The 25,789-nt window shown below is 48.1% G+C and overlaps 2 protein-coding genes across 2 annotated transcripts in view; one reads left to right on the top strand and one right to left on the bottom strand.

Moving 5' to 3' along the window:
• The window catches only part of LOC142583742 (nicotinamide N-methyltransferase-like), a 134,852-nt gene that overhangs the window by 92,813 nt on the left and 16,250 nt on the right, over positions 1-25,789 (bottom strand). The window lies entirely within an intron of this gene.
• LOC142582105 (uncharacterized) lies at positions 16,078-24,301 on the top strand. The gene is made up of 2 exons (XM_075691510.1): positions 16,078-17,457; positions 24,293-24,301. Exons 1-2 carry the CDS (start codon positions 16,078-16,080, stop codon positions 24,299-24,301), a joined length of 1,389 nt encoding a protein of 462 aa, XP_075547625.1.

Raw genomic sequence — 25,789 nt, 5'->3', positions numbered from 1 at the left:
ATCACGTGATCACAAATTTTTTGCGACGAAAATACTTTGGCGAAACCTTATTCACAGAAATGACATCTAGCCCAAATTTTTTCAGAACTTCAGCAATGGTCACTTTTGGGGTCGGGACATTTGGCATGGAATGACCCTTAAACGAATTTCGGAACAGTCAATATTTCAGTTGAACGAACTTGCTCAGAAGACCAAGGCTTATTTTTGTCATCAGGTGGAGGTCGATAGCAATACTTTGAAGACTATGCACAGTGTGACATTGCACTGATTACCTGTGCTGGACAGACGGATCTGGAGATTGTTTCCAGTGTTCGTCCTGAAGAAGAAGAGTGCGACGAAGAAGAAGCAACTGCCGAGCCAGTTTCAAGTCCTATAACTCTAGCTGAGGTTGTAGGGTACATTGGAAAGTTGAGAGACTGTGTCTCAACAGCAAGCTGTGCCAGAAGAAGTGTACAAAAACATTGACTCTTTGGACAGTTTTGTTACTTCCTGTGCTTTAAAAGTACAAGTGCAGAAGAAGATTACAGATTTTTTCTAAGTGAAAAAGGCAGCATTACAACTGTTATGAACCTTGTACTTGTTGATATGTACAAATTCCTTTTCACACATTTCTAACACTATGGATGCCATGTATTTTGCTCCATGAATCGTACTTCACACTTTTGACTCTGTATGGCATTCTTTATGTTGGTCTAGTGAATATTCAGTTTAGTGAACATTCAGTTAAGTGAACTATTTCCTTCCGTCCCTTGAAGTTCACTCAAGTGAGAGTTCACTATATATATATATATATATATATATATATATATATATATATATATATATATATATAGACACAACTAAAGAACTAAAGGTAGTTTGTGCATGAAGACGGCTCGTCTTGCGCACGGAGAATTGCTTGCATTCCAGAGAGCAGAAAATGCTCATTGCGGTGCTGCTAATCATACAAATGTAGCACAAGACAATGGGCAAATCGCGATTATTCTAGGTTCAGTCTGCGTCGGAGCCATCGACATCAAAGGCTAGGAATTTAGCCTTTATCAGCATCGATACGCAGGCGAAATCGCGCCTCGCTATTTCCAAACAGCGGAATCGTTATTTTGACGACAGTCGCCGCGGTAACCTGGTGGCTCTAGCGCTTCGGCCGCGCCAGTCGCATTCCGACCGAAATGCAGAAACGCTTGTGTCACCCTTTGTTTGCGCGTTCATTAACGCCGGTGGTCACAATTAATCCGGAGCTCTCCGTTACTGTACCCCTCGTAATCTGCAGCAGCCTCTATATGCGAAGTCCCGCAATGTATTTTCTTTAACCACACCCTGCTTTATTTCCTCCCTTCCTTCTTTTAACATCGACGGCGCTGAATGTATGGCCACGGTAGCTGCGCTGACATGCACCTCGTAGGTAAATAGGTGAAAACAAGCTAGCGTGAGCAAAGCGGTGAAGCTTCCGATATTTGCAATAGAGTTACGTTAGGCTCACGAACGGACATGGTGACGCGCCTTGCTGCTTCAAAATAAACACTGAATCGATAAGTACAACGGAGCGCCATAAGAGGCACGGTTCGGAAACATCTTTTTCTCGTACTCACAAAAGCTATACCTGTCAGTCATAGGACGGGGCGTCCTTGTTGCGGCCAGCGGAAGTGAACAGAAATATTCGTCGGTTCAGCAAACTCACAGACGTGCCGGCAAAATCCCGCCCGCTTGTTCGACGTCTCAGAATAATGTAAGCGTATTGCCGGTATGACGTCGAGGCAGCGCAACTTTAAAGCAAGTGCAGTTACCTATATTTGCATGTGTGCATGTTGGCGGCGGATCATATTTGGCTGAACCTTGTGAATGAGGTAGAAAGTTTCTCAAACAAATCCCAGTTCCCAATTAAACAGCGAGTGCATGCAGCGAACAATCCACACCATAGCGAATAAAGACAAAACATTGAAGAACAAACATTCGCCTGGCGAAGCAGTTTATTTTCGCGCAGCTCCCGTGCTCGGGCATCTTACCACATTTAGCCTTACCACCGCACATGACAGCTGTTGAAAGCGTATACTGCTACTTATTTAAGTACATCTTTACTATAACCAACCACATAAGCATCGGTAAGAGTTACGCGAAATATGTATACCACATACCCAGTGGCGTAGCCAGCAATTTTGTTCGGGGGGGGGGGGGCTCATATTGCAGTTCGGCCCCCTCCTTAAGAGGAATCTTTAGCTCGGGTGCTGCTATTTAAATACATGTAGAAGGTTGATTCGTGTTTCCTCGCGACAACTGCACCAAATTTGACGAAGCTTGTTGAATTTAAAAGAAAAACTTAAATTCTAGTGAGTGTTGGTTTCGAATTTTTCATTTAGGCGGTCAATTCTTTATTAAAAATTGGCCAACATCGCAAATTTTCAGAAAACGGAACTATCAAGTTTAAAACTAAGTAACTCAACAATGAAAAATGATAGCACAATTATGTGAATTGCATCTAATAGTACATATACAGCAAAAGAAGTAGATATGTTAAACATGAATCGAAAGAATAATTAGTATTATGGAAATACGACTTTTGCAGAACCCTTGCACACAACGTAACCAATTCACGCAAGATACAAATTGACACACCAAATTTGTCCGCATTGACTTTCCTATTAGTTGCCGATTACAGAACCGAGATATCTGTTCTTGGTACATAGCTATTATTTTGTAAACGTCGTGCTTCTATATTTCCGAAATTTCAATTTTTTTAAAATCTTTATACAAAATTCAGGCCGTAAATCGAAATTCCGTTTCCAACAGACACTATAATTTACCTTCTCTCTCAAATGCAAAAAATTTCATTAAAAGCGATTAGCAGGATTATCTCAGGAAGGCGTTTCTGCGTTTTACATGTATTTGAATAGGCCGCGTCGGATTGGGCCCCAGCTAAAGCTACCTCTTAAACAATTTGACGAGGGATGAAATACATGAATAACTGCATTAGCATTGTCAAAAATGCTGTAAACGAATTCTTGAATGCTACGCACTGTCCAAACAAGTGCAATGTGTATTTTTTCATAAAGGAATATTCTCGTATGTGCCAAAAATTGTGCCCAAAGTAACTGATATCAATGCTTCCATGTTTTTGTCTATTTAATAAGTAAAGAAAATCTCACACCAACTTTAGAACTATATCAGTTCGAAGCCAGGAAAGCAGCGCATACCGCTGATATGAAAAATGAAAAGGCCATAAAATGAACAAGTTGAGCGCAAATTTGTTAATGAAACTTAGTCATGGAAGAACCGTGTTTACATTCTTGTATATATGCAATGGCCAGTGAAAAATCTCCATGACGCTGTCATTTGTTGCAATGTATTACGCAGGAGCAGCTGTCACCGGTCGTGAATCGTGAGTAATTGCACCGAAATTAAAGCCGCAACAGAGAGCACGTATAGAAAGCAGGAGTTCTGCAAGCTATATGAGGGCGAGTCAAATGAATGTGAGCGAATGCGAATATGTGACAAACGGAGTACTTTATTAAAAAGTAGTCTTCATGAGAATTTAGACATTTGCCCCATTGACTAACGTGTCGCGTGATTCCCGTCTCATGAAACTCCTTAGGTTGCTGCTTCAAAAAATCTGTAACTGACTCTTTCACGTCATCGTCCGGCACGAATCTAGTTCCTTTGAGCTGTTTTTTGGTTGCCCCAAAATGCGGAATTCGCAAGGGGACAGGTCTGAGCTGTATGACGGATGTTGTAGGGTTTCCCACTAGGACTTTGCCAGTTTTGTATTAACCACATCAACGACGTGGGGACGGGCATTATCGTGGGACCAAGATGACCCAATTCGTCAATTTTCCACGTGGTTTGTTATTTTGCGACACGCAGTGGTTGCGGCGTTTCACAATATCGGAAAGAATTGATAGTCTCTGAAGATTGAGCAAATTCTATCAGTAATGGCCCCTGACGATAAAAAAAAAAAGCCAACAACACCTTTCCGGCGAAAATCACGGCCTTTGCGTTCTATGGCCGTGGTAAATTCGAATGTTTCCACTGTAAGCTATGCCGTCATGTTTCAGACTCGTAGTAGTGGCACCATGGTTCGTCCCCGAGCACAATAGCAAACAAGAAATCGTCATTCTCATTGTGATACCGGATCAGATTATTCAAAGCAGCGCCAAACTTCTCCGTCTTCTGGCGGTGGATCAAAATCTTGGGCATCAATTGCGCACACAAGAGTGGATAACCGCGGTGATCATGAATTATGGTGTGAACCGAGCCGTGACTTATTTTCACACCCTCTGCCAGTTCATCGATGCTTGTCCTCCATTCTTGTGTCATCAGCTCATCAACCTTTGAAATTGTGCGGGATGTGATTGCACGATGGCTTTGGCCCGGTCTTGGAAAGTCTTTGCAACTTTCCCATTCTTCTTCGAACCGTTTGCTCCCACGCTTTACAGTGGCCAATGAAATGCAATGTTTAACGTACACGCCAGCCATACGGCGATTAATTTCTTTTGGGAAACACCTTTAGCTGTCAAAAACTTCGCGACACCACGCTGTTCAGCTTTTGGGGTGTTCATTATGTCAGGCAACCATGTTCAACCCATTGTATGAGAGCATTAAAGAACATTTATCCTCACACATGCGTACCACTTTTGTAAATGAGAGATGCCACTCTGCTACGCGCATGCCTCGCAGTTAATGAACCGAACCATTATTGCGACTCGGGCATTAGAAATGCGAAGATACAATGTGATATACAAATGCGAATATACAGCTTGATAAAGGGCCAAAAGTGTGACTGGAAACAAAGTTCACTGCACGTATACACGAAACCTCGCAAGAAGATATTTAAGTATACGTATAGGTCTCCAATAAATCTACGTATCTCAGAAAAAGTCGCTGTATATAATGCGCCAAACAAGGCAAATAAACATGTTGCGCGATCACAGATTCACAGAATCCTAGATTCCGCCCCAATTCCATCCAGACCCCCCGATGTATCGCGCGCGACGGAAGGCGGCGCGCTTGGTCCCCGCTTTTCTGCTTTGCGCACACACGACTGAGCCACCGTCGTCGGCTCAGCCATTCCACCCCCCCCCCCCCCCACGCTTTCACTAGCACATACAGCACGCGAGACGCGGTCACGATGTCATCACCCTTGTACTTTCTACGAAACATGAGGGTGACGGCAGGAATGCGCCTGAAGTGTCCATATAATTGCTATTGCAATAACATAATAAGAGTATCTGGCAACTGAAGCGTCCCGTAGCTCATTGCTTTCCACAAAAGAAGAAGTAACAAACTCGAATTTTCACCATGCGACAAGTCGCTGCGCCGCAACAATGTATTTTTCTTCTTTCTGTGGGGCGGGGGCACCGAAATGAAGAAACAAAACGCATAGGAAAGTATCTTGGCCACAGTCGAATGCTTACTTTGGGCACCTAATGTGGCTACGGAAGGAATATCGAAGAAAACATCAGGCTCTTGGTCGACTGAGAACCAACCATACGCATACTGCTCGGTATCCTACACCGGCGAGACAAGATTTTCTGGAGAAGTTCTGCAAAAGCGAACGTCATGCAACCCGTCCAGTCCGCACAGTGATGGCGGCGAGCGACCATTGTTTCTTTTTGTCGCCTGCTAGCCATAAAGTGTGCAAAACTCTGCCAGGCGAAAATCCACTCGACCGGAGAAAACCGAACGCCCACCGAAGTGCGCCGCGCGGTGGTCGGGGCCACGCTAGAAAACCTTATGCGCTCTGGCTGGCTCTGGCAGCCCGCGGGTATGGTAGCGAGAACAAAAAAAAAAAAAAAATTGAAGAGGCTCAATGTGTCCTCGCGAACAAAAGTCAAAGTAGAAGAAATAAATAAGAACGTAGTTACCTTGGCTGGCTTTAGCGTTTTGACATGGATGTTTTGGCGTAGGTTAAAAAAATGTTGATATTTCTTTTTATGTGACATGGAGGCACAAATGAACCACCACAACGCTTCGTCTCATTGAACCTCGTTGCGTGCTTTGTCAACTTGTCTGCTAGTGTTTTGATTTGACTTGTCTCGTTATGTGTTCCGATGTAAGACTTTAGAAAAGGCAATGGACTTATTGCGTCAAATGTTTATAACAACATTAAATCCACGAAGTTCCGCAATTGAAAATGTAAAGCACAACTTTGGAAATGTCAATGCACCTTTCACATCAAGAGTTTGAGATTTATACGCATAAATTTTCGGGATTGACATCCATGCGCTCCATAGATACCGCGGCCTCAGCGAGATGCCGCGCTGAGCCCGCTCACCACCAAACCGCTCTTGAAACTTTGTGTTCGGAAGGGGCTGCTTGGCGTTATGTGACTCTCGGTGCACGGGCGTTGCCGCGAAATCCAGCCCGAGTTCGCTATCTTCGCGTTTAAATGTCTTTTCGAGCGTCAAAAAGCCCCCCCCCCCGCCCCCATTGTAGAGAAAATCCAGAATGATTTCCGGCGCCGGGGGTTGCTTTCGTCGGCGGTGCATGGACAGGACGAAAAAAATTCAGGGGAGTCGGATGAAGCCCCATAAGCACCCCCTCCCTCCCTGGCTACGCCCCTGTAACCCAGTGATAAACACATGGGCCACGCATTTCAACTTCGCTGCTAAACCATCTGTATGGAGGGGGCTGATTTTTTATTTCTATGGGGGTGATTTCTTGGGGGGTGATTTTTGATTTCTATCAGGCGTTTGCGGGCCAGTTGCGTGTTAGGTGAGAAATCCTGGTTAACATTACTGCCGGGAACTTTGTGTTTTCTGCTAGCCAGAAGAATTCTTTCGTTGCCTTTAAAATGAGCCATTTTGACTAGGATTGGTTCGTTCTTGTCCAGGCGAGAATGTGGCGTTCGTCTTTCTTATGGCCCAGTGGCGATGTTGCAACGTATACTTCCGCGTAAAAAAATTTAATTATGAGGTTTTACGTGCCAAAACCACTATCTGATTATAAGGCAGGCCGCAGTGAAGGACTACGGAAATTTCGACCACCTAGGGTTCTTTAACGTGCTGAAGCCCCATAAGACGCCCCCCCCCCCTCTGGCTACGCCCCTGCACATACCATCACCGACGGTGACCGATGGACATTAAACATCAGCTTCGGAAGCGCAAATGTATGTACAAATAGCTATGCGAATCCTCTGTGTCAGCGTAGCGATGTTGTCTGGTGAAAGAAGACGGCGGTCCGAACGGTCGCTTTTTTTCATGTTCTCCGCTTCAAAGGATTTATCGGCGCCTGGCCGAGATGCTGCTCAGGCTTTAGCCAGCAGCAATGACTACGTGCTACCTCGTCTTTTTACCGGTAAGCTGGTTGTGGATTTCGTTTTCCTGCATGCTGTCTTAAGTGGTCGACCGCACAGAGCCCAAGACTTCAGAGATGCCATTCGGAACGTTATTGACCTGAAGGAAATAAGTTCCATTGGTCAATTTCAGATGTCGCACGTGTGGATGGTGACGTGCAAATCAGGGATGACAAAATCAAAGCTAGTGACATGCGGGGAATTATCAGTAAAAGGTAGACGCTGCGTCGTTATTGATCCTGAGCCCACGGAAGTTAAAATGAAGCTTTTGTGGCTTCCTGAGCGTTTGGAAGACGACTACATTCGAGGTGCGCTCCAGGCTTACGGGAAAGACAAGTCTATATAAGCAGAAAGCTGGAGAGTATCGGAGATGGAACAAATGCGTGCGCTAAATCGCGACGTGGTGTTGACTCTTGCCGATGGAGTCAGCGTTGGGGACGTTCTACATCTACTACCTGTTTGTGGAGTGCAGAGCCTTGTATTAATTCCAGGCCGGCCCCCACTTTGTCTGCGCTGCAGCAAGGTGGGGCACATTCGTCGCAACTGCAGAACCCCACGTTGTGAAGCCTGCCGGCGCTTGATGAAGAATGTGTCGTAACATACGCCGATAAGTTACGAAACAGAACAAGGCCTCCGGATGAAAGCATGCAAGAACACATAATGAAGGTTACGGAGGTTCTCGACGCGACTGGAGACGTTTCCTCTTCCGCGGAGACCAGCTGTGCCAGTAAAGTCCCTCTACCTGTTAAAGACAATGGCATCGCAGAACTGCCCGTGAATCTGGAAAGTAGCGAAGAGAAAGATGACCAACCGAAGCAACAACCCAAAGAAGGACGCGCTACCACGGAGCTAGTTGCTGCCCAGCAAGCGAATGATGGAGCCGGAGATGACTCATCTGATGCACCCAAGCATCTCGACACGTGCGCTGAGCCGGCAGAGGACAGACAAAGTAACGCGGATACTTCAATTCCGGAGCTACGTGCGACTAACAGATCGGAATCAAGCACGGACAGCGACAAGACCAGTACCACAAGAAAAGCACGTCGCCGCAAAACATCGAAACACTGAGGAAAGTGCCGACCATGACGGTCCAGAAGGCCTGGTGGGGATTCGGAGTGAGCCTCACCGTTGCCCTCTAGCACCAATCACATAGATCATTAGGTCCAAATAGTTGGTTGTCACCATGGCCCTGTCCCAGCAACTTCTCTTCACAACTTTGAACGTACGAGGCCTAAGGTCTTTGCAGAAACAGGCGCAGCTTCGCCAGCTTCTGTCTAGGAAGCGCCTCGACTTCATTGCCGTGCAGGAGACGAAGATTGAGAGTGATGACGAGACAGAAATGGATTTGGACCTTTTCTGTCTGAGTATAATGTTTGCGTTTCATGCGCTCTTGGTTTATCCGCGGCCCGTTTCCTGTTTCTGAAAAAGAGCCTACTTTTTCAGCATTTAGTTACGATGTCGACACTGAAGGTCGATATATATGTTGTGATTTTGTGTTGCAGAGTGTGCCATGGCGAATAGTCAACGTCTATGCATATAATGACGCTGCAAAACGAATTCTTTTATTTGATACTGTGTCTAGTTTATTGGACTGTGATCATTGCATTGTTTTAATGGGAGATTTCAATTGTGTATGTGATTCGAGCGGTCGAGGCGGCATTAACACTCAGCGGGACAGGAGTGGTGAAGTTTTGTCTAACATAATAGAAAATGCAGGGCTCGTTGATATAGGAGTGTCGGGACAGGGAGCTCGCTCTTATACGCGAATTCAAGGTCGTTCCTACGCCCGCCTTGATCGGATTTATGTTTCTTCATCACTCCTCTCTCGAGGAGTATCCTGTATTACTATCCCAGTTTCGTTCTATTATCATTGTATGGTTATAGCAAAGATTGATTAAAAATCTAATTTCCATACACAGTGGGCACTCTGGAAGCTTAACTCTGAGCTCCTAAATGATTAGGAATTTATTAATCGCGTGCGCATGGCCCTAACAAATTCTCTTTCCACTGACTTGCCATTATTTGCTGCTAGGGAACTACTTAAACAAGACGTTCATACAGTGACTATAGAAATCGGATCGGTCAAATCATTCTATAGAAAGAATGAAGAAAAAATGCCTCTTAAGAGCCTATGTAGCCTTTATGAGATGGAATGCGAAATGCCAGGCACTTACAGTGTTGACATAGAAAATCTTACATGTGAGTTACAAAAGTGTGATGCACTGCGTTACATAGGTGCGCGAATTCGATCTAGAAATGGTGTCCTCTGCAGTCTGAGCAACCAACACGTCAAGCTTCACTTGACGAGCGACGTCACGATATTTCCAAAGTAATTCCGGAAATATACTCCGAAGGTAGTCTTCTAACAAATACGAATGACATAATTTCTCAGTTCGAAACTTACTACACTGTGTTGTTTAGTGCCCCTCCGGACGATCACGATGCAAAAGTTTTAGAGAGTTTTGTATCTATTCTAAAACCGTTACAGGATGATGACTGTGCAGTTATCAGTGGTAGCCTTACGATCCAAGAAATTGAGCTAGCTATTGATCAGCTGCCTTTGTCAAATCACCCGGCCCCGATGGACTTTCAGGTGAATTTTACAAAGCTTTCAAAACAATTATCAGTCCAATATTATTGGACATTTTTATTAGAAGTTTAGAGGTCGACAACCTTCCGCAATCTTTTTGCAAAACCCACACAGTTTTAATTCCCAAAAGTTCAGATACAGAGAAACTGCGTTCTGTTGAAAGCAACCGACCAATCACATTGTCAAACGTGAATTACAAAATTTCTGCAAAACTTTTATCTAATGGATTGCAATTTGCGATGTCAATTCTAATTGGTCCCCATCAGACGTGTGGAATTAGGGGCCGATCAATTCAAACCAACATACATATCTCCCGTACACTTCATTACTGTTACAGTTCCACTGAGCAGCTTGCAATTCTCCAGGTAGACCTTGCTAAAGCTTTTGATCGTGTCAGTCAATCCTATTTATTTTCTCTTCTGGAGCATGCCAATGTTGGCTCCATTGTGCTTAAAGGCGTTAGACTTTGCTATACTTGTTGTAGTACTCGTTTAGTTATTAATGGCCAACTCTCCGAACCCGTTTCTATTTGCTCATCAGTAAAACAAGGATGCCCGATGTCCCCACTACTATTCGCCCATTACCTGGAACCGCTATGCTTAAGCGTAATGCAGTCGAGTTATATCCGTGGCTTCAATATACTGGGTAATGAAGTAAAAGTCTTAGCTTATGCAGATGATCTAGCGTTCTTCTGCACGGATAAGCCCAGTGTTGAAAAGGTGGTATCGACATTAGAACAATTTGGCAGCGTATCAGGAGCACGAATGAACTCCTCAAAAAGTTTAGGCTTATGGGTTAGCTCATGGTGCTATACACAAGAACAGTTTGCAGGTGTTAAGTGGACTGATGTCCCGCCAAAGTATCTTGGCGTGCCGCTAGACGCATATAAATTAAACGCACACTATTGGAAAGGACGAGTTTCGGCCCTACAAAGTTACGCCCAGACATTCGTCCCACAACGACTTTCTATTTTTGGCAAAGCCGAGGCCTGCAATAAGTTCTTGGTAACAAAAATTTACTATGTATTGCAAGTTATTCATTGTGCTGGACTATGCATCCAATGCTTTCACCGTATATTTGCAACCTTCGTATGGTCTTTAACTTTTGAGCCCATGAGGCGAGACAATATATTTAGGCCTCTTAGTGAAGGTGGGCTGGGCTTAGTACATCTTTATGTGCGCCAAATAGTGTCTCGTTTCTCCTTTTTTCGTGATACTTCGCATCCTATAATTCGGTAATACATGCAAGTCGCACTTGTTAATGCGTTACCCGATTTAGTTGTTTCTGCAAATTTTTCTTCGCGTTTATGCTTGTGGGGGTTCATGCAAGAAGTTTACTTGGCGGTTCGTTTCCTGACAGTTCGGTTTTCCACTGAATACTTGTACTCTGTGTCGCGCAAAACGTTGTACAAGGATTTACTGTCCATGCTATTTCCGCCTCCATTTTACCGATCACTATACATTAAATGGCCAGGCCACGATATACTAAAGCGAGTTCGGAAAATGTATTTATCCCCTTGCTGCAAAACATTTTTATAAACTTCATAGTGAAACCATACCGGTGAAAACATGGCTACAAAAAAGGGTATCTGTCTCTTCTGTTAACTGTCGCCTCTGTAATGTACCAGAGACAATTGAACATTGTTTTGTTAGCTGCACCGACGCCATCCTATTCTGGGATGTCCTCCAACGGGCTTTAAAGAAAGACTGAGATTAACGCTCATCTGTGCGGTACCTGCTGCCAACCTCTGATAATAGTGCACCTTTCGATACGTTTTTTTCTCATGGGAATGCACAGTTTGTGAAAAACGCGAATGATGAACTGAAACGCCGAAACGGTGGTACCTACAAGGGTAAATTTTGTCCAAATGACCCTACACCTAAAACATGTTTATAATTGACTCGGTATACCGCCGGACTTGTACCATATTTTGGTGAGGTGCTTATCCTTACCACCCTTCTAAAGTGAAACCAACGTTTCTACTCACAGTATGAACGCTGCCGTTTCTGTGTGACTTTAATTGTGCTCTCCATTCTCTGACTATGCAGAACTGGTGAATGTCGGGTTGACTGCTACTACAACATATAACATGAAAAAATAAAAAAAAGCGATGTTGTCTGGTGGTTACAGTGTTCGGTTGTCATGCGGTGTACCCGAGTTCGATTCCTAGCGTATCCATGTTTGTGCAATGCGTGTTATGATGTTTGTGTGATGCTTGTGCGATTATCTATAATGTGGTTCTAAGCAATATGTACGAAATCTCCGGCAAAACGCCTCTGGCTGGCTCCTGTCCATAAAAATTTTCATGGAACATGCCCGTTGGGCCGCATAATATTTCAGCCGCTTAGTAAGCCGGACAGATTTGATATGAAATGCGGAATAAACTTTTGGCGTTAGGCGTAACATTTTCCAAGGGCCCCCTTCTCTGCAACGAATAGGGCCGTTTAAATGCGGGCCGCATTCGCAGTAGGCCGCTTGTAGTGAGCATTTATAAGCGCCAAAATTTTTATCTACTTTTCGCGTTATAAGTTTTAAGTCGGTGTTGACTAAGAGTGATACACACAGCTTCGCTGGTCATCCTTCTCACAGATTGAAAGGGCACTAATTTTTTTTTTTTGATATCGTAATCGAGACTTGAGCCTCAGCTAAAGCCTGTTACGATAGTCCCTGCCACACGGATGTGCTTCTTATAATTTCGTTCAAATTTGCGTAACTAAGAATACGCTGCGCTCTCGTTTATTACGGTGCCATGCAGCTGATACGCGCTATGACAGCACTGCAGTAATCCCGTTTAGCACACAGAAAGCTCGTTTTGTAATAAATACATGCGCTTTTTGAATGCAGTACTAGGCACTGAGAAACGCTAATATAACAAACCCAGTGGTGCATACTTTTTTTTTCTTTCCGTGAGGTAGGAATATCTCCGGGACCAGTAATAGCTCCGGGTCTCAGGGAAAGCGCTACACCTGGCGTCCTTCGGGTATACAAAGGAACGTAACAGCCGGTCATTTCCGTTTGTCTAAACTCACAGGTGCAACGCTGTTTGATGCATTCGTGCAATTGTTCCCACAATATCGCCCTCCGGCCCCGAAGAAAGCGCCGCGAATTTCCGTTGCCGTCGCCGTGCACCAAATGGCAACCGGGCCGCACGGGGCTGTTCTAGGGTCTACTAGAATGGGGGATTGGGTCCAGCAGACACCTTGGCAAGCGCCGAGGGTGATGCAGAAAACGCTGAAATTGCGGTGGCGCTGCCGTCGCTTTACCCTGACGCTCCGGCGGTTGCGGCTGCGCCCATTGGCCGATGCAAGTTCAAGGGCTGAGTAGCTGCCGTCTGCTGGACGCACCGTCATTGTGGCGTCATTTGCATCGCTTCCGTCGCTCTTTCTCTATTGTATTGACTGCAGCTCGGTAATAAAAGTACTGTTTCCGCCACCGAGTATAAAAAACTGGCTGTGGCTTAGCTAAGGTTAAGCCCAGGATGCGAAGCATACTAGCCTTTATTTTAACGCGACAGCGTTAAGGAGCTCGTGTCGCAGAAAAGCCGGTGTCGTCGGCGTCGGCTCAGGCGTGCGGCGCTTGCTCAGGCGCACATTTCGTTGTCGCGCCGAACGCTGCGTTGCTCGACGCTCACCGCGTCCGATGCGGGGCACGTAGTCGCTGCGCCGTAGCAAAGCCACCTAGAAACAGTCTCTGCAGCACGCCGCAACCTTCGCTTCTCATTCCAACGAGCAGCTCTGTCTCCAGGAGGCATCTCACCTCGTGAGTGTCTAGCAGAGGCAAGCGCAGCTGCTTATATACCGCCGTGACGCCGCGAGCGACGGCGCGAGTTGGAGCCCCGTTTCTCCTCTGTCGTGACGTCACGGTGTCACGTGGTATTGAAGGCGACACCGCCGCGCCTGAGGAGCGGGGTTGAGCTCTAGTAATATGCTTCGCATAAAAGTATATTCAGCAGATTGAGATGCCTGGAAAAGCTCCATGCAGCTGGGGTAGGTTTCCAGACGCGACAAGCGTTCCAGCCGGCACGCGACGTCGCTCATTAAGGTTAAGGCGATGGTGGCGCCACCAACTGTTCAATAACAGAAAAAGAAAGCCTCAGCGGGGAGCCCGCGCTTGACACGCGGCTCCTATCTAGCGCACTCTAGCCATTTCTTTAAAGCAGGTCGACGGTTAAGAATAAACTCACTGTTCACACCACCAAGTAGCAAGGCTAGATAGAGGAGGGTGAAACACCTGTCCAAGCTATATGCAGCCGCTGCAGGGTGTCTGACGCGACACGCGCCCGGCCAGCGCGCGGGCCCTCTCATTCAGGTGAAGGTGCCTGATGCGCCACCAAGATTTCAATAAAAGACGCCTTTAGGTGCGCCAGGACAATCTAGTGCTCGCCAGCTATATTACGTTATCACCACCGTGAACGGTGGTGCTGCTATCGAGGAACCTTAGTTAGCCATACCTCGCCATCAAAAGGCTCGGAAAATGGCGCGCTCTCATTGGTCCCAAGGTGGGCATGACGACATGAGCCAGCGCACGCTAGCTCTAGAGGAAAAGCAGGGCGAAAAAAGTGGGCAACATGGAGGAAGCAAAACTTGAGGGGCCTGTAAGGTCGCTCTGATTGTTCGTGTTCTTAAGTGTCACGAATCGGCCACGTGCTTTGTGTATAGAGAGGGGGTTCACTTCCCCCCATGTCAGCCGGGCGACAGTTGCTGTGTTATGTGGGGTCACAGGCACCGCGCGGTGTTGGATGACGCGTCGCGGCAGGTGCCAGGAGGGCGAGTACCGATTCCGGGAAGTCGGCATTGTGCGCACGGTGTTGGCAGTCCGCCGACGGTCACACGAGTCCACACAGACCAGCCTTGAAAGGGACCGCTGTACAAGGTATTGTGGGTCTGGCCCCCGAGTGCCTGACTAATTGGAGGCGCCGCCGAGGTTAAGAAGGGCTTAGCAACTCTGACCCCGTGCCGCATGCAGTGAGTATGGACCTAATCTTCTACGCGTCCGGAACGCAATCGCCAGCCTTGTTGTTGGGTGCGACTGCCTATGTGGTGTCGAAGACCAGCTTACAGTGCACGCTGTAGGAATGCGGGGCACACGTAAGGAGTGCATTCGGACGACGGCGTCTTGGAAACACGCACTCGGAGAACTTTGTCTTGTAGAAAATAAGTTCGAAGGACAAGGAGGGCCATCAGTCTCCCACGCGGACAAACTTTGAGTACAACCGCACTACGTGGTATCGATGCCCCTGCTTCCGAAACAGTTGCGGCCCAGAGACGCCCTTGGGATTTGAGGTGGCCTAGCGATAACTTGTTCGGGCCTGGCGTGTTTTGCTGAGCCCGTCACTAACTACGAAGAAATGAGAGGTCATCGGAGTTTTAGGGAAGAAGGAAAAGAGCTTTGTTTTCCAATATGTTTATTTTGAAGAGTAAGCCCATCCCTGTGGGTTGTGGCTTAACAAACGGTTGACTCTGATTGGCAACTGAACCTGTGGGACGGGCCAACAGCCCTACCGCCTTTTTTTCTTGGTATATTTGGGCTATAAAAATCGGGACGACATGCTGTCCCTTAGACTTGGCTGAAATCAGGATTGCTGATAGATCAGTGAGCCTCCGTACTATGTACGTTAAAACGAGTCTGGGCTCTAACAGTCATTGAGACAGTCGAACAGTGAGACTTTGTTTCTCAATTGTTCAAGTTTGTAATGTATTTGTTTTACCTGCCATGTATATATAAAAGTTTACCTATAAATATTTCTTGTACATCTGATCTCATCGCTTCCTGCCTGCGTTTGATCAACAACTGCCGATCATCGTCCGAGAAGCTTCAAGTTCCAGCGGTGAAGCGAGGACAGAGAACGAACGAAACTTTACTGGCGCAGCCGACAGGATCGGCAAGCCCCACAACGAGCAACGAGCAGCGAGCCAGGCGCAAGGCATCAGAGGGCTACCAGCCAATTCCGCAAGGGTTGCAATTCATCTGGACGAGGACGTCAGGCGGCGCCCCCAGCTGCAACGGGTGAGCGGGATTCCTTGCGTTTTGTCTAGGTTGGCATGGCTGTTGTTCAGTGAGGTCAATGGTGTTCACGCGCAGAACAGCAAACGCGATTGAGGCTAACGTAAACGTTGATACTGCATTTGAACAAAGAGAGGGTCAGAGACGGCAGGAACTGCAACGCGTCGGAGAGACCGAGTCTTAGACGTCGGATACTGGAATGGATGGTGAGACGCAAGGCGCTGCTCAGGCTCCGAGCACGACAGATCCAGAGGCCATGGCGGCGAGACGCCTGGAGCTGGAGCTGGAAAAGGTGCGCCTACAGCTAGAGTGCGAGCGCATTGCTCTACGGAGAGTGGAGCTCGAGCAGTCGAGCAGGCCGCCTTCGGTGTCGGAAGGAAGCGATCGGCACGGTGCCATCACGGATGGAATAGCACAATGTGCTAAAGTGCTTAAGGCATACCGGTTGCCGTGTGACACTGACGTTCCGATATGGTTTGATGAGGTCGAAAAGTTGTTTGCATCTTTTCAAGTACCAGCACATAGCCGTGTACATTTTATCATGCCTGCGCTGGCCGAGCGGGTTCGTTATCTGTTGCGTGGCCTCAATGACGAGGAATGTGCAGATTATGAGACTGTAAAGAAGGCGGTATTAGATGAACTTAAGATCACGCCAGCTAAATACTTGGAGAGGTTTGAAAAGGCATCTAAACGAAAGGAGGAAACTTGGGCTCAGTTCGCGTCCCGCGCGAGAACTTATTTGGCCTATTACCTTCAATCTCGAAATGCAAACACCAAAGAAGCTATGACGGAGCTTATGGTCGCTGACCGTATGAAAGCCAGTCTAAGCTCAGAAGCCCTTGAATATGTTCTTTTGCGGGAGGGCGAAGATTGGTTTAAGCCAGTGGAGGTGGCGAAAGTGCTCGAGACTTTCGAGCAAGCTAAAGGGAAAGGACGAGCAACTAAGCCAGCCGCAACAGCCTCACTGCTGCAGCACTCAAAACTAGCTAGCCCGCAGAGGACAAATTTAAAATGCCACGTGTGTCATGTACAGGGTCACCTAGCCAGAGACTGCCCAAAAGCTTCAAATAAAGAACAGCAGGGGAAGGCGCCGACTGTGCAAAACCAAAGGGTACAGAAGGTTGTTGTTGTAAGTGAAGAACCTCCATCAGAGCAAGAAAGGGTGCTAAGCGCTAGAGTACAAGTCTTAGCTCAAAATGCTAGTTCAGGGAGGTCAAAGCTGGACCTCATCCCTATCGTGTGCGGGGATGTAGCAACAGAAGCTGTGTTGGACATAGGTAGTAAGATAACGGTGGTCCGTAAAAGTATGTTGCCCGTCGTTTTACAGGAGCCATCACGAACAGTAAAACTCGAGTCGGCATTCGGAAACACCATTCGAGCTAACCTAGCTACGCTGCCCGTAGGCATGTATCGCCCGGGGGCTGTGATACAACCGCAGAGGATTGATCTGGTGTGCGTGGTTACAGACGAACTTGCAAACGGGGTTGACTGCCTGCTGTCAAAGGGAGATTGGGAACTACTACAGGCGCAGGAACAAGAGGAGTTTGGAGGAGAAAATATTCCGCGGGTGGCCAATTCCGTTGGGGTCCGATCAGTTGAAATGGTCGATAACACTGAGCCAGACTGCGGTCTAAGTTGCGAAGAAACGACAGATGAAATCCCTAAATTGCAAGAGAATAGTTTGATACAAGATGTCAATGGGGTGCCCAGTCAGCGGGAGGAATTTCGAGCTGCTCAGCTGGCCGATGAAAGCCTGGAAAAGGCCTGGAATAATGCTAGAAACGGCAAAGCTGACATGTTCGTGTGAGACGGACTTTTGTGCCATTGGGATTCCCTAGCGGGAGTCAAAGTCAGACAACTGGTCCTACCAGAAGAAAGACGCAATGAGGCAGTGCCGCTCCGATCCCTGAGAGCGAGGGCCACATGCGAGGCTTTACTGGAAATTTTCAGTCGTACTGGAGTGCCGGAAACGATCTGTTCAGACCAAGGCGCGAACTTTAAAGCTCAGCTGATACAGCTAATGTTAGAAAAACTGGGTTGTTCACCCAGGTTCTCCACTGATGAACAACCTGAGAGCAATGGAGTGGTTGAGAGATTGAATAGAGTCCTCAAAAATATGTTGTATCATGTAATGGAGCGGGACCGAAGAAACTGGGACAAACTCATCCCATTTGTTCTGTGGGCTTATCGCGAAGTGCCGCATGATACCACCGGGGTGGCACCGTTCAGGCTATTGTACGGTAGAAACCCAAATGGGCCCCTATCACTATTGCAGCAAACTTGGACGGGTGAGATCGCGGTGCCCTCAACTCTGAGAGAGAAACCTGCCAAGTATTTGCAGCAGCTGCGGGAGCAACTAGAACTAGCCGCGAGTGTAGCTGAGTTGACAAGCACCGAGTGCCAGAGCAAATATGCTGAAGTTTACGTTAGGAGGGCACGGACTAAAGAATTTAATGTCGGGGACCAAGTGCTCCTCTTTGACACAGATCGGGAAACCAAGATAGCTGCCATAGAAGGTCTTGTGCCACCTCACACAAAGAAGGAGTTGCGAAGTCTGTTGGGGCTTTGCGGATATTATCGGGACTATGTCTCAAACTACGCCGACGTGGCTAGCCCGCTTACAGCTTTGACAAGGCGAGGGGTTCCTAATTCAATTCCATGGTCGGAAGAAGCGCAGTGCGCGTTCGAAAGTCTGAAATTAGCTCTCTGTCAGGCTGTCGCCATGAACACTCCTGAGCCTCATCAGCCGTACTGGTTATTCACTGATGCGTCGGTGACGGCGGCCGGTGCCTGTTTAGCTCAAATGTCAGCGGACGGAAAAGAAAAGCCGATCGCTTTTGCTAGCCATCACTTTAACCCGACCCAGGCGCGCTGGTCGACTATAGAGAGAGAAGCCTTTGCTATTATTTGGGCACTCAAGAAATTTGACTACTGGCTTTTCGGAGCAGTGGTGAATGTTGTCTCTGATCATAACCCATTGCCATATTTGACAACCAGCACCCCGCAGGGGGCCAAGTTAGCGAGATGGGCGCTTTCACTACAGCGCTACAATGTAACGGTGCGTCACCGGAAAGGAACATGTAACGCCAATGCTGATGCATTGTCAAGGCTCTCGAATCGTTCATGGGAGCCAATCGAGTAAAGAGCAGAAAAGAAAGGATAGACAGAAACAGCCATGCCAGCTGGGACAGGCGTGAATGTTCCCGTTCACCCGAAGGAAGTGTGCGTGGGACAGTTCAGCCTTGATGGAACTTTCGATGGTTGTTGTCGTCCATGTGTGTGAGGGTTATAAGACTGTGTACATACTATGTATATACCCTGTATATGTCACTTTTCTGCTGTTGTACAGTGCAGCGCGTTGGAAAGTGTTCCTGTACTTACATGAGTATTTCTTTTGCATGCTCACTGCCATGAATGTGTTGAGCCTTCGCCCTTTTCTTTTATCGCTGTGAGAAAATTGTTTTTTTTTCGTGGTCCTTTTAGTTGATTTTCCTGTTCCTTACGGGCTCCGCAGCACCCGTTTGGGCAGCGTATGTCAATTTTCTTTGACGGAACCTTCAGAGCCTAAATTTTACGATACAGCGCCCTTTGGCTCTTGTAGTATAGCTGGGCACATTGTGAGCCCAGTATACTCTTTAGGAGGGACGTGTAAGGTCGCTCTGATTGTTCGTGTTCTTAAGTGTCACGAATCGGCCACGTGCTTTGTGTATAGAGAGGGGGTTCACTTCCCCCCATGTCAGCCGGGCGACAGTTGCTGTGTTATGTGGGGTCACAGGCACCGCGCGGTGTTGGGTGACGCGTCGCGGCAGGTGCCAGGAGGGCGAGTACCGATTCCGGGAAGTCGGCATTGTGCGCATGGTGTTGGCAGTCCGCCGATGGTCACACGAGTCCACACAGACCAGCCTTGAAAGGGACCGCTTTACAAGGTATTGTGGGTCTGGCCCCCAGGTGCCTGACTAATTGGAGGCGCCGCCGAGGTTAAGAAGGGCTTAGCAACTCTGACCCCGTGCCGCATGCAGTGAGTATGGACCTAATCTTCTACGCGTCCGGAACGCAGTCGCAAGCCTTGTTGTTGGGTGCGACTGCCTGTGTGGTGTCGAAGGCCAGCTTACAGTGCACGCTGTAGGAATGCGGGGCACACGTAAAGAGTGCATTCGGATGACGGCGTCTTGGAAACACGCACTCGGAGAACTTTGTCTTGCAGAAAATAAGTTCGAAGGACAAGGAGGGCCATCAGTCTCCCACGCGGACAAACTTTGAGTACAACCGCACTACGTGGTATCGATGCCCCTGCTTCCGAAACAGTTGCGGCCCAGAGACGCCCTTGGGATTTGAGGTGGCCTAGCGATAACTTGTTCGGGCCTGGCGTGTTTTGCTGAGCCCGTCACTAACTACGAAGAAATGAGAGGGCATCGGAGTTTTACGGAAGAAGGAAAAGAGCTTTGTTTTCCAATAGGTTTATTTTGAAGAGTAAGCCCATCCCTGTGGCTTGTGGCTTAACAAACGGTTGACTGATTGGCAACTGAACCTGTGGGACGGGCCAACAGCCCTACCGCCTTTTTTCTTGGTATATTTGGGCTATAAAAATCGGGACGACATGCTGTCCCTCAGACTTGGCTGAAATCAGGATTGCTGATAGATCAGTGAGCCTCCGTACTATGTACGTTAAAACGAGTCTGGGCTCTAACAGTCATTGAGACAGTCGAACAGTGAGACTTTGTTTCTCAATTGTTCAAGTTAGTAATGTATTTGTTTTACCTGCCATGTATATAGAAAAGTTTACCTATAAATATTTCTTGTACATCTGATCTCATCGCTTCCTGCCTGCGTTTGATCAACAACTGCCGATCATCGTCCGAGAAGCTTCAAGTTCCAGCGGTGAAGCGAGGACAGAGAACGAACGAAACTTTACTGGGCCCTTACGTCACTCTTTGTGAAGCTTATGCTATCTTCGGCTGGTCGTTTCTGAGCACTCTGGAGCGCTCTCGCGAGCGGCGTTGTCTTCGGCTGGTTGAAAGAGGGTGAGCGCTCTGCGTTTGGCTGGTTCTTCTCGATTGCTCTCCTCTATCTTGGAGCGCTCTGAGGCGCTCCGAGCCCTGTCATCGGAGCAGTCATCGAGACTGAAACGTCATCGCAGCGCCGCGTCGCTGCTGTTGCCGACGGCCCACAGTAACCTTGGCAACCTAGGCCGCTGCATGCTGGCGGCTCGACGAACGTTCGTCCCGCCGGCACGTCCATCGGTTGTTCGGGCAGCGCCGGGAGCTCTGGATAGACGAAACATCGGACGTTGGCAGTAGCCACGTGGTTTCGCATCAGCAATTTCCTCCTCCGAGAGCGAGTCGCACGTTCCGTTTGCGCGCTTGTCCCCTACCTTTGAGCTCGGGAAACGACCGATTTACCCGACTCTGCTTCGGGGCATACAGGCGACCATTCGAAGATACCATAAGTGACTCCAGAAGTCGGCTTTACTCGGCGATCGTGTCGGGACACGACTTTAAAATTGCTAGCAAGTACAGTGGGGCGTGGCACTTCCGGAGTTTGTGAGCATGCGCGGTGAAGAGCAGGTGCGAGAGAGAAAACCTGGGGCTTTTGCTCCTAGAATATATGGCTCTGCCTAGGCACTACGGAGATGTTTCTTAGCGCGTGTTTTATACGTGTGTCCCTAGGCGTGCCGGCACTGCGGAGTGTGGTCGAGTCTGCCGGCGCGGTGAAACAGGTGAAGCAGTGGTCTCTGACTGCCCATTTGGCGACCGCTGTGTAAGACAGACTGTCTCGCACTTGCGGCGCTCATGCTAATTAAGTCAGCCGTGCCGGCTCATACTTTTCTGGCGCGTTACGGCGATGCTCCCTGAAAATAATATCACAGATGTTTCTGTGGAAGCAGTAGGGACCGCAGTAGGGGCCCGGTACATACATTGAAAATCTGGAAGGCAGAGAGCCTTAGCAACCGCGGTTGAACGCGAGTGGCTGAAAGGCCGCCGGTCATGGTCGGCGCCCCTGCAACCGGTATGAGAATACGTCGCGCTACCCTACGCGACTTGCACTAACCTAACCTAACGTTAATCTAACGAAACCTGGCCGACACACAAAGCGAATAATCTTCCCTGCCTAAGCGCTGTGAGAATACGCCGCGCGACCGTAACGCCGTTTACTCGAACCTAAAGGTTAACGCTAGGTTATCACCAAACGTAACGTAACCTAACCTAACGTGGCCGAGACGCAGACAACACGCATGGCGTAACCGCTGTGAGAATACGCGTGTCACCCTAACGCCTCTTACGCTAACCTAAACTTAACGCTAACATAGCCTAACGTTACGGTAACCTAACCTAAGGCTAGCCCAACCTAACGTTAACCTAACCTAACGTGGCCGAGCTGCAAACAATCCACACTGCGTAACTGCCGTGAGGATACGCCTCGCGACCCTAACGCCTTTTACGCTAACCTAACCTAAGCTAACCAGGGCGAAACGCAAAGCCAATGATCCCCACGGCGTGACATCAGGCAGCGGCGTTCAACCTGCGGTTGCGAAGGCGCTGTGCGTATATTTAATTCAAAGGGGGAACGCTCAAAAATGCTCCTCAAAAGCCGCAGACAGCAGCATACGAAAAGCCTGCTAAGCACGAAGATACCGCACCAGGAGACCAGGCCCGGCATCTACTGCTCCTCCGGAAAAATCAGCGATATTTTTTTTAAAGGGAGAGCGCCGTGAGGCGAACGAGGGGTTTAACCCGGCATGACTGAGTCAGCACCAGCACCGCAGGCGCGAGGAAGTATGTGACGTACCTTAAGACACAGAGATCACCAAATGAGGTGTCCGTACTCACTGCTGTACTGCGCCGGCAGCCAGCATCGGAGCGTAAACCAACTAGACCCCACTTCTCAATGCCTAGGGACAAACTCATACAACACGCGCTAAGAAACGTCTCCTCCGTAGTGCCTAGGCAGAGTCATATTCAAGGAGCAAAGGCCCTTACGTTTTCTCTCGCACCCATTCTTACTCGCGCATGCGCACAAACTTCTGGCGCCCCTGGTAGTGCCACGCCCCAGCTGTACTTAGTAGAAATTATCCTCTTTAGATTTCTCGCCTTCGGCGCGCAACCCCAGCTGCAACCATGCCGGGCTGCGTGCCGTAGCCACCAACGGTCGAATCGCGGTGCATGCCACCGCGTCACGATCTATGGCTTGCCCATCTGCAGTCTATGAGAACACACACGTATGCTGGGGCGTGGCTTCTTCAGAACCATTTTGTTTTTTTGAAGAAGTCTCGCGCGGCCACTCCCAGCGCAGGTGTGACGAGCCAAAGTGCGCCGACGAACATTCCGGCAAAGGAGAACGTCGTTAGGCGTTTAAATATGTCGACTGCAGGCTGAGGTACGCTGTTCTCGCGGTAAGTGAAGCTTCATGGAAACAAAGCTCTGCGAGGCCGAACAGTAAGCACGTTGACCGGGCATACGTACGTGCTATCAGACGTTTGACGTGCGCGCAGGCGTGCGTTCTTCCATCGAGCCTTGTTCACTCTTTCGCCGCATCCGCCAACCTTGCGCCCCTCGGGCACACAGGTAAGATTACTGCAGTAAACGGGGGGTTTGTCCCTTTATTATTCGCAGCAACCGCTTCTTTCCCATACTTCCACATGGCGAGCCATAACGGCATCGTCCGCTGTCAAAAGCAGGAACACTGCACACTTGTCACTGATGTGCAACGTCTTTATCATGCATAATCTGAAGCACAGTGGTTTCAGTACGTGATCACACGTTAGCCTGAATCCACCGAAGACGGGAAATGAATCCGCACGTCGTCCTTCCGTGGCGTGGTACGTGCATGGTGCCCGGCGTTGCATGCGCGCTCATTTCATGCTATCTACTGGGATTCCCACCTGGCCGCGGCAGCAACTGGAAAATCACAATCTCGATAACGCAGCGGACACGGCGGCTAATGCAATCCTGCACACACTGCGCCTTTGCCACGCTGCTAAACCCACGGAACAACACGTGTGAGCGCACACAACCATTACAAAGCTGCCATTGTGGCCCGAGGACAAGGCCGCTACAGCAAACGAAAGGCAAAAACCAGGTGATTTCCTCCACACTTTTCTCCAGGCGCGGGGCGTGAGTAGAGCACGGAGTTGAGCCTCTCAGTTTTTTTCCTTCCTCCATGGTGGGTAGAATGAAAGAACAATCAATAACACGCAGCGCGTATCTATGGCCAACGTGTAAAGATCATTCTGTATATTTTTCATTAAGTTTTGCATGCTACATGGATTTCTTTTTTTTTGTAAAATTTACCGTACGTAAAAGAATACGTTTGCAGGCACGTGAACTAGATGGCGGGAGCATGCTGAGGGAGCCTCGGATTCACGTTGATTACGAGTCTCGTCTGAATGTAATGTCTTGGTCTGCGCGCCTGCGCAGGGTAGCTAGCCACATGGCGGCGTCCTTGCTGTTGCAGATTTCAATGCACGGGTGCTTTGGGGAGCTTTTCCTCTTATCTTGAGCCCGAGCTCGGGCCGTTTGCACAAGAAATGGCTCACGATGTAGGCTCACGCTGCACTTGCTGAACCAGCCTCCGTTCTGTGAGAAATGCCTGAGAAGTTATCTGCCCGTGAAACTTGATAAAGGCGTATAAACAATGGCCGACCGCTCCTGCAAGTAATAGCGTTAGTACAGCGTTTTGCGAAACAGTGGGCTGCCACGTGCTCTTAAAAATATATAAAGAAGCTCTTGTCTTGTTCTGACTGCAAGGGAAACTATCACTATGAAAAAAATTCCCACTGGAAAGTATCGGTTACAGCCATTTAGTATGCTGCATGTTCAGTTGAAGTTTAAATCGTGGGGCATACTCAGCTGATAATAAGCCTGTAATTGGGCTCAATGCAATTTAGACACGAAAATCACCGCCCAAGCACTCCGGTCACATGGTTAACCAGCGAAGCTGAAACGCGCGGCCTCGGTGTTGTGACTGGGTTCGTAGGCGGAAGGTTTTCATTTTTCCGTGAGGGGAGGGGGCGACTAGCTTTCAGAACCCCATATATGTAACATTTATTAAGAGTTGCACTTGAAGAAACTTTGTGTGACCTCGAAGAACAGTTCACTGAAGGGGCGGCCTTATATGAGTATTTACAGGACCTCTTATTAGGAGACAGTTTAATTTCACAGCCTGAGTCCTCTCCCACTACCAAGAATCTAGAGTCTCTTGGTGGTGTAATCTTCTTTCGTGTAACTCTTGCATATTTCGCTATCAATAATACTGCTTCGCCTTTCCGGAGAAACTGCAGGCTCTCTCTCTTTTCTGTGAGCCCGATTATAAGCGCTACTACGCATGAATGGTGTTGATTCTAATTTCGAGTAAATCCGGCTTGGCCTCATTTCGGTTACTGAGTGAATTATACAAGGTGTCCGAACAATCATGTACAAAGATTTAAGGAAAATATAGCAATTAAGTTACTCGAAGAAAACCTAGTGCATATTGTTTCCAATGCAGTGGACTAGCCGCCAGTGATTTTATGCTCCCTAGATTTAATTGGGTAATTATAAGTAATTATAAAACTCGAATGCTGTAGTAATTATGAAAGTGTCAATGAGGCGTTTGTAGGCGCCCCAAAATGACATCTAACTATGGTGTTTTCAGCGACGTACTAATTCCGTACAATTTCTTTCCGTCTGGGGAAGAAACCCCCGAAGAATAAAAAAAAAGAATACCAGGTGACTGCCCATCCACCCGCATAATGAAGCAGCGCCCTCAAATAAGCTGATTGAAAGCAACTGCATTGCCTATCGCAAACCCGAAGAGGCAGTGCATCACCTTGATAATGACACGGAAGGAGCACCAACGAGAGGTTTCGCGGCTTTGCAGCTATTCCTTCTCGACGTCACACTTATTTGTCTCTCAAGGCCGACTGATCACATTGA

This window comes from Dermacentor variabilis, chromosome 5 (assembly GCF_050947875.1).
Source record: "Dermacentor variabilis isolate Ectoservices chromosome 5, ASM5094787v1, whole genome shotgun sequence".
NCBI lineage: Eukaryota > Metazoa > Arthropoda > Arachnida > Ixodida > Ixodidae > Dermacentor > Dermacentor variabilis.
The sequence above is the reverse complement of the archived record's forward strand: the minus strand, read 5'-3'. Positions and strand labels throughout refer to the sequence as shown.

What these genes read in the sequence shown, in the direction of transcription:
- LOC142582105 (XM_075691510.1), top strand. Translation starts at nt 16,078, where the DNA reads ATGGATGGTGAGACGCAAGGCGCTGCTCAGGCTCCGAGCACGACAGAT.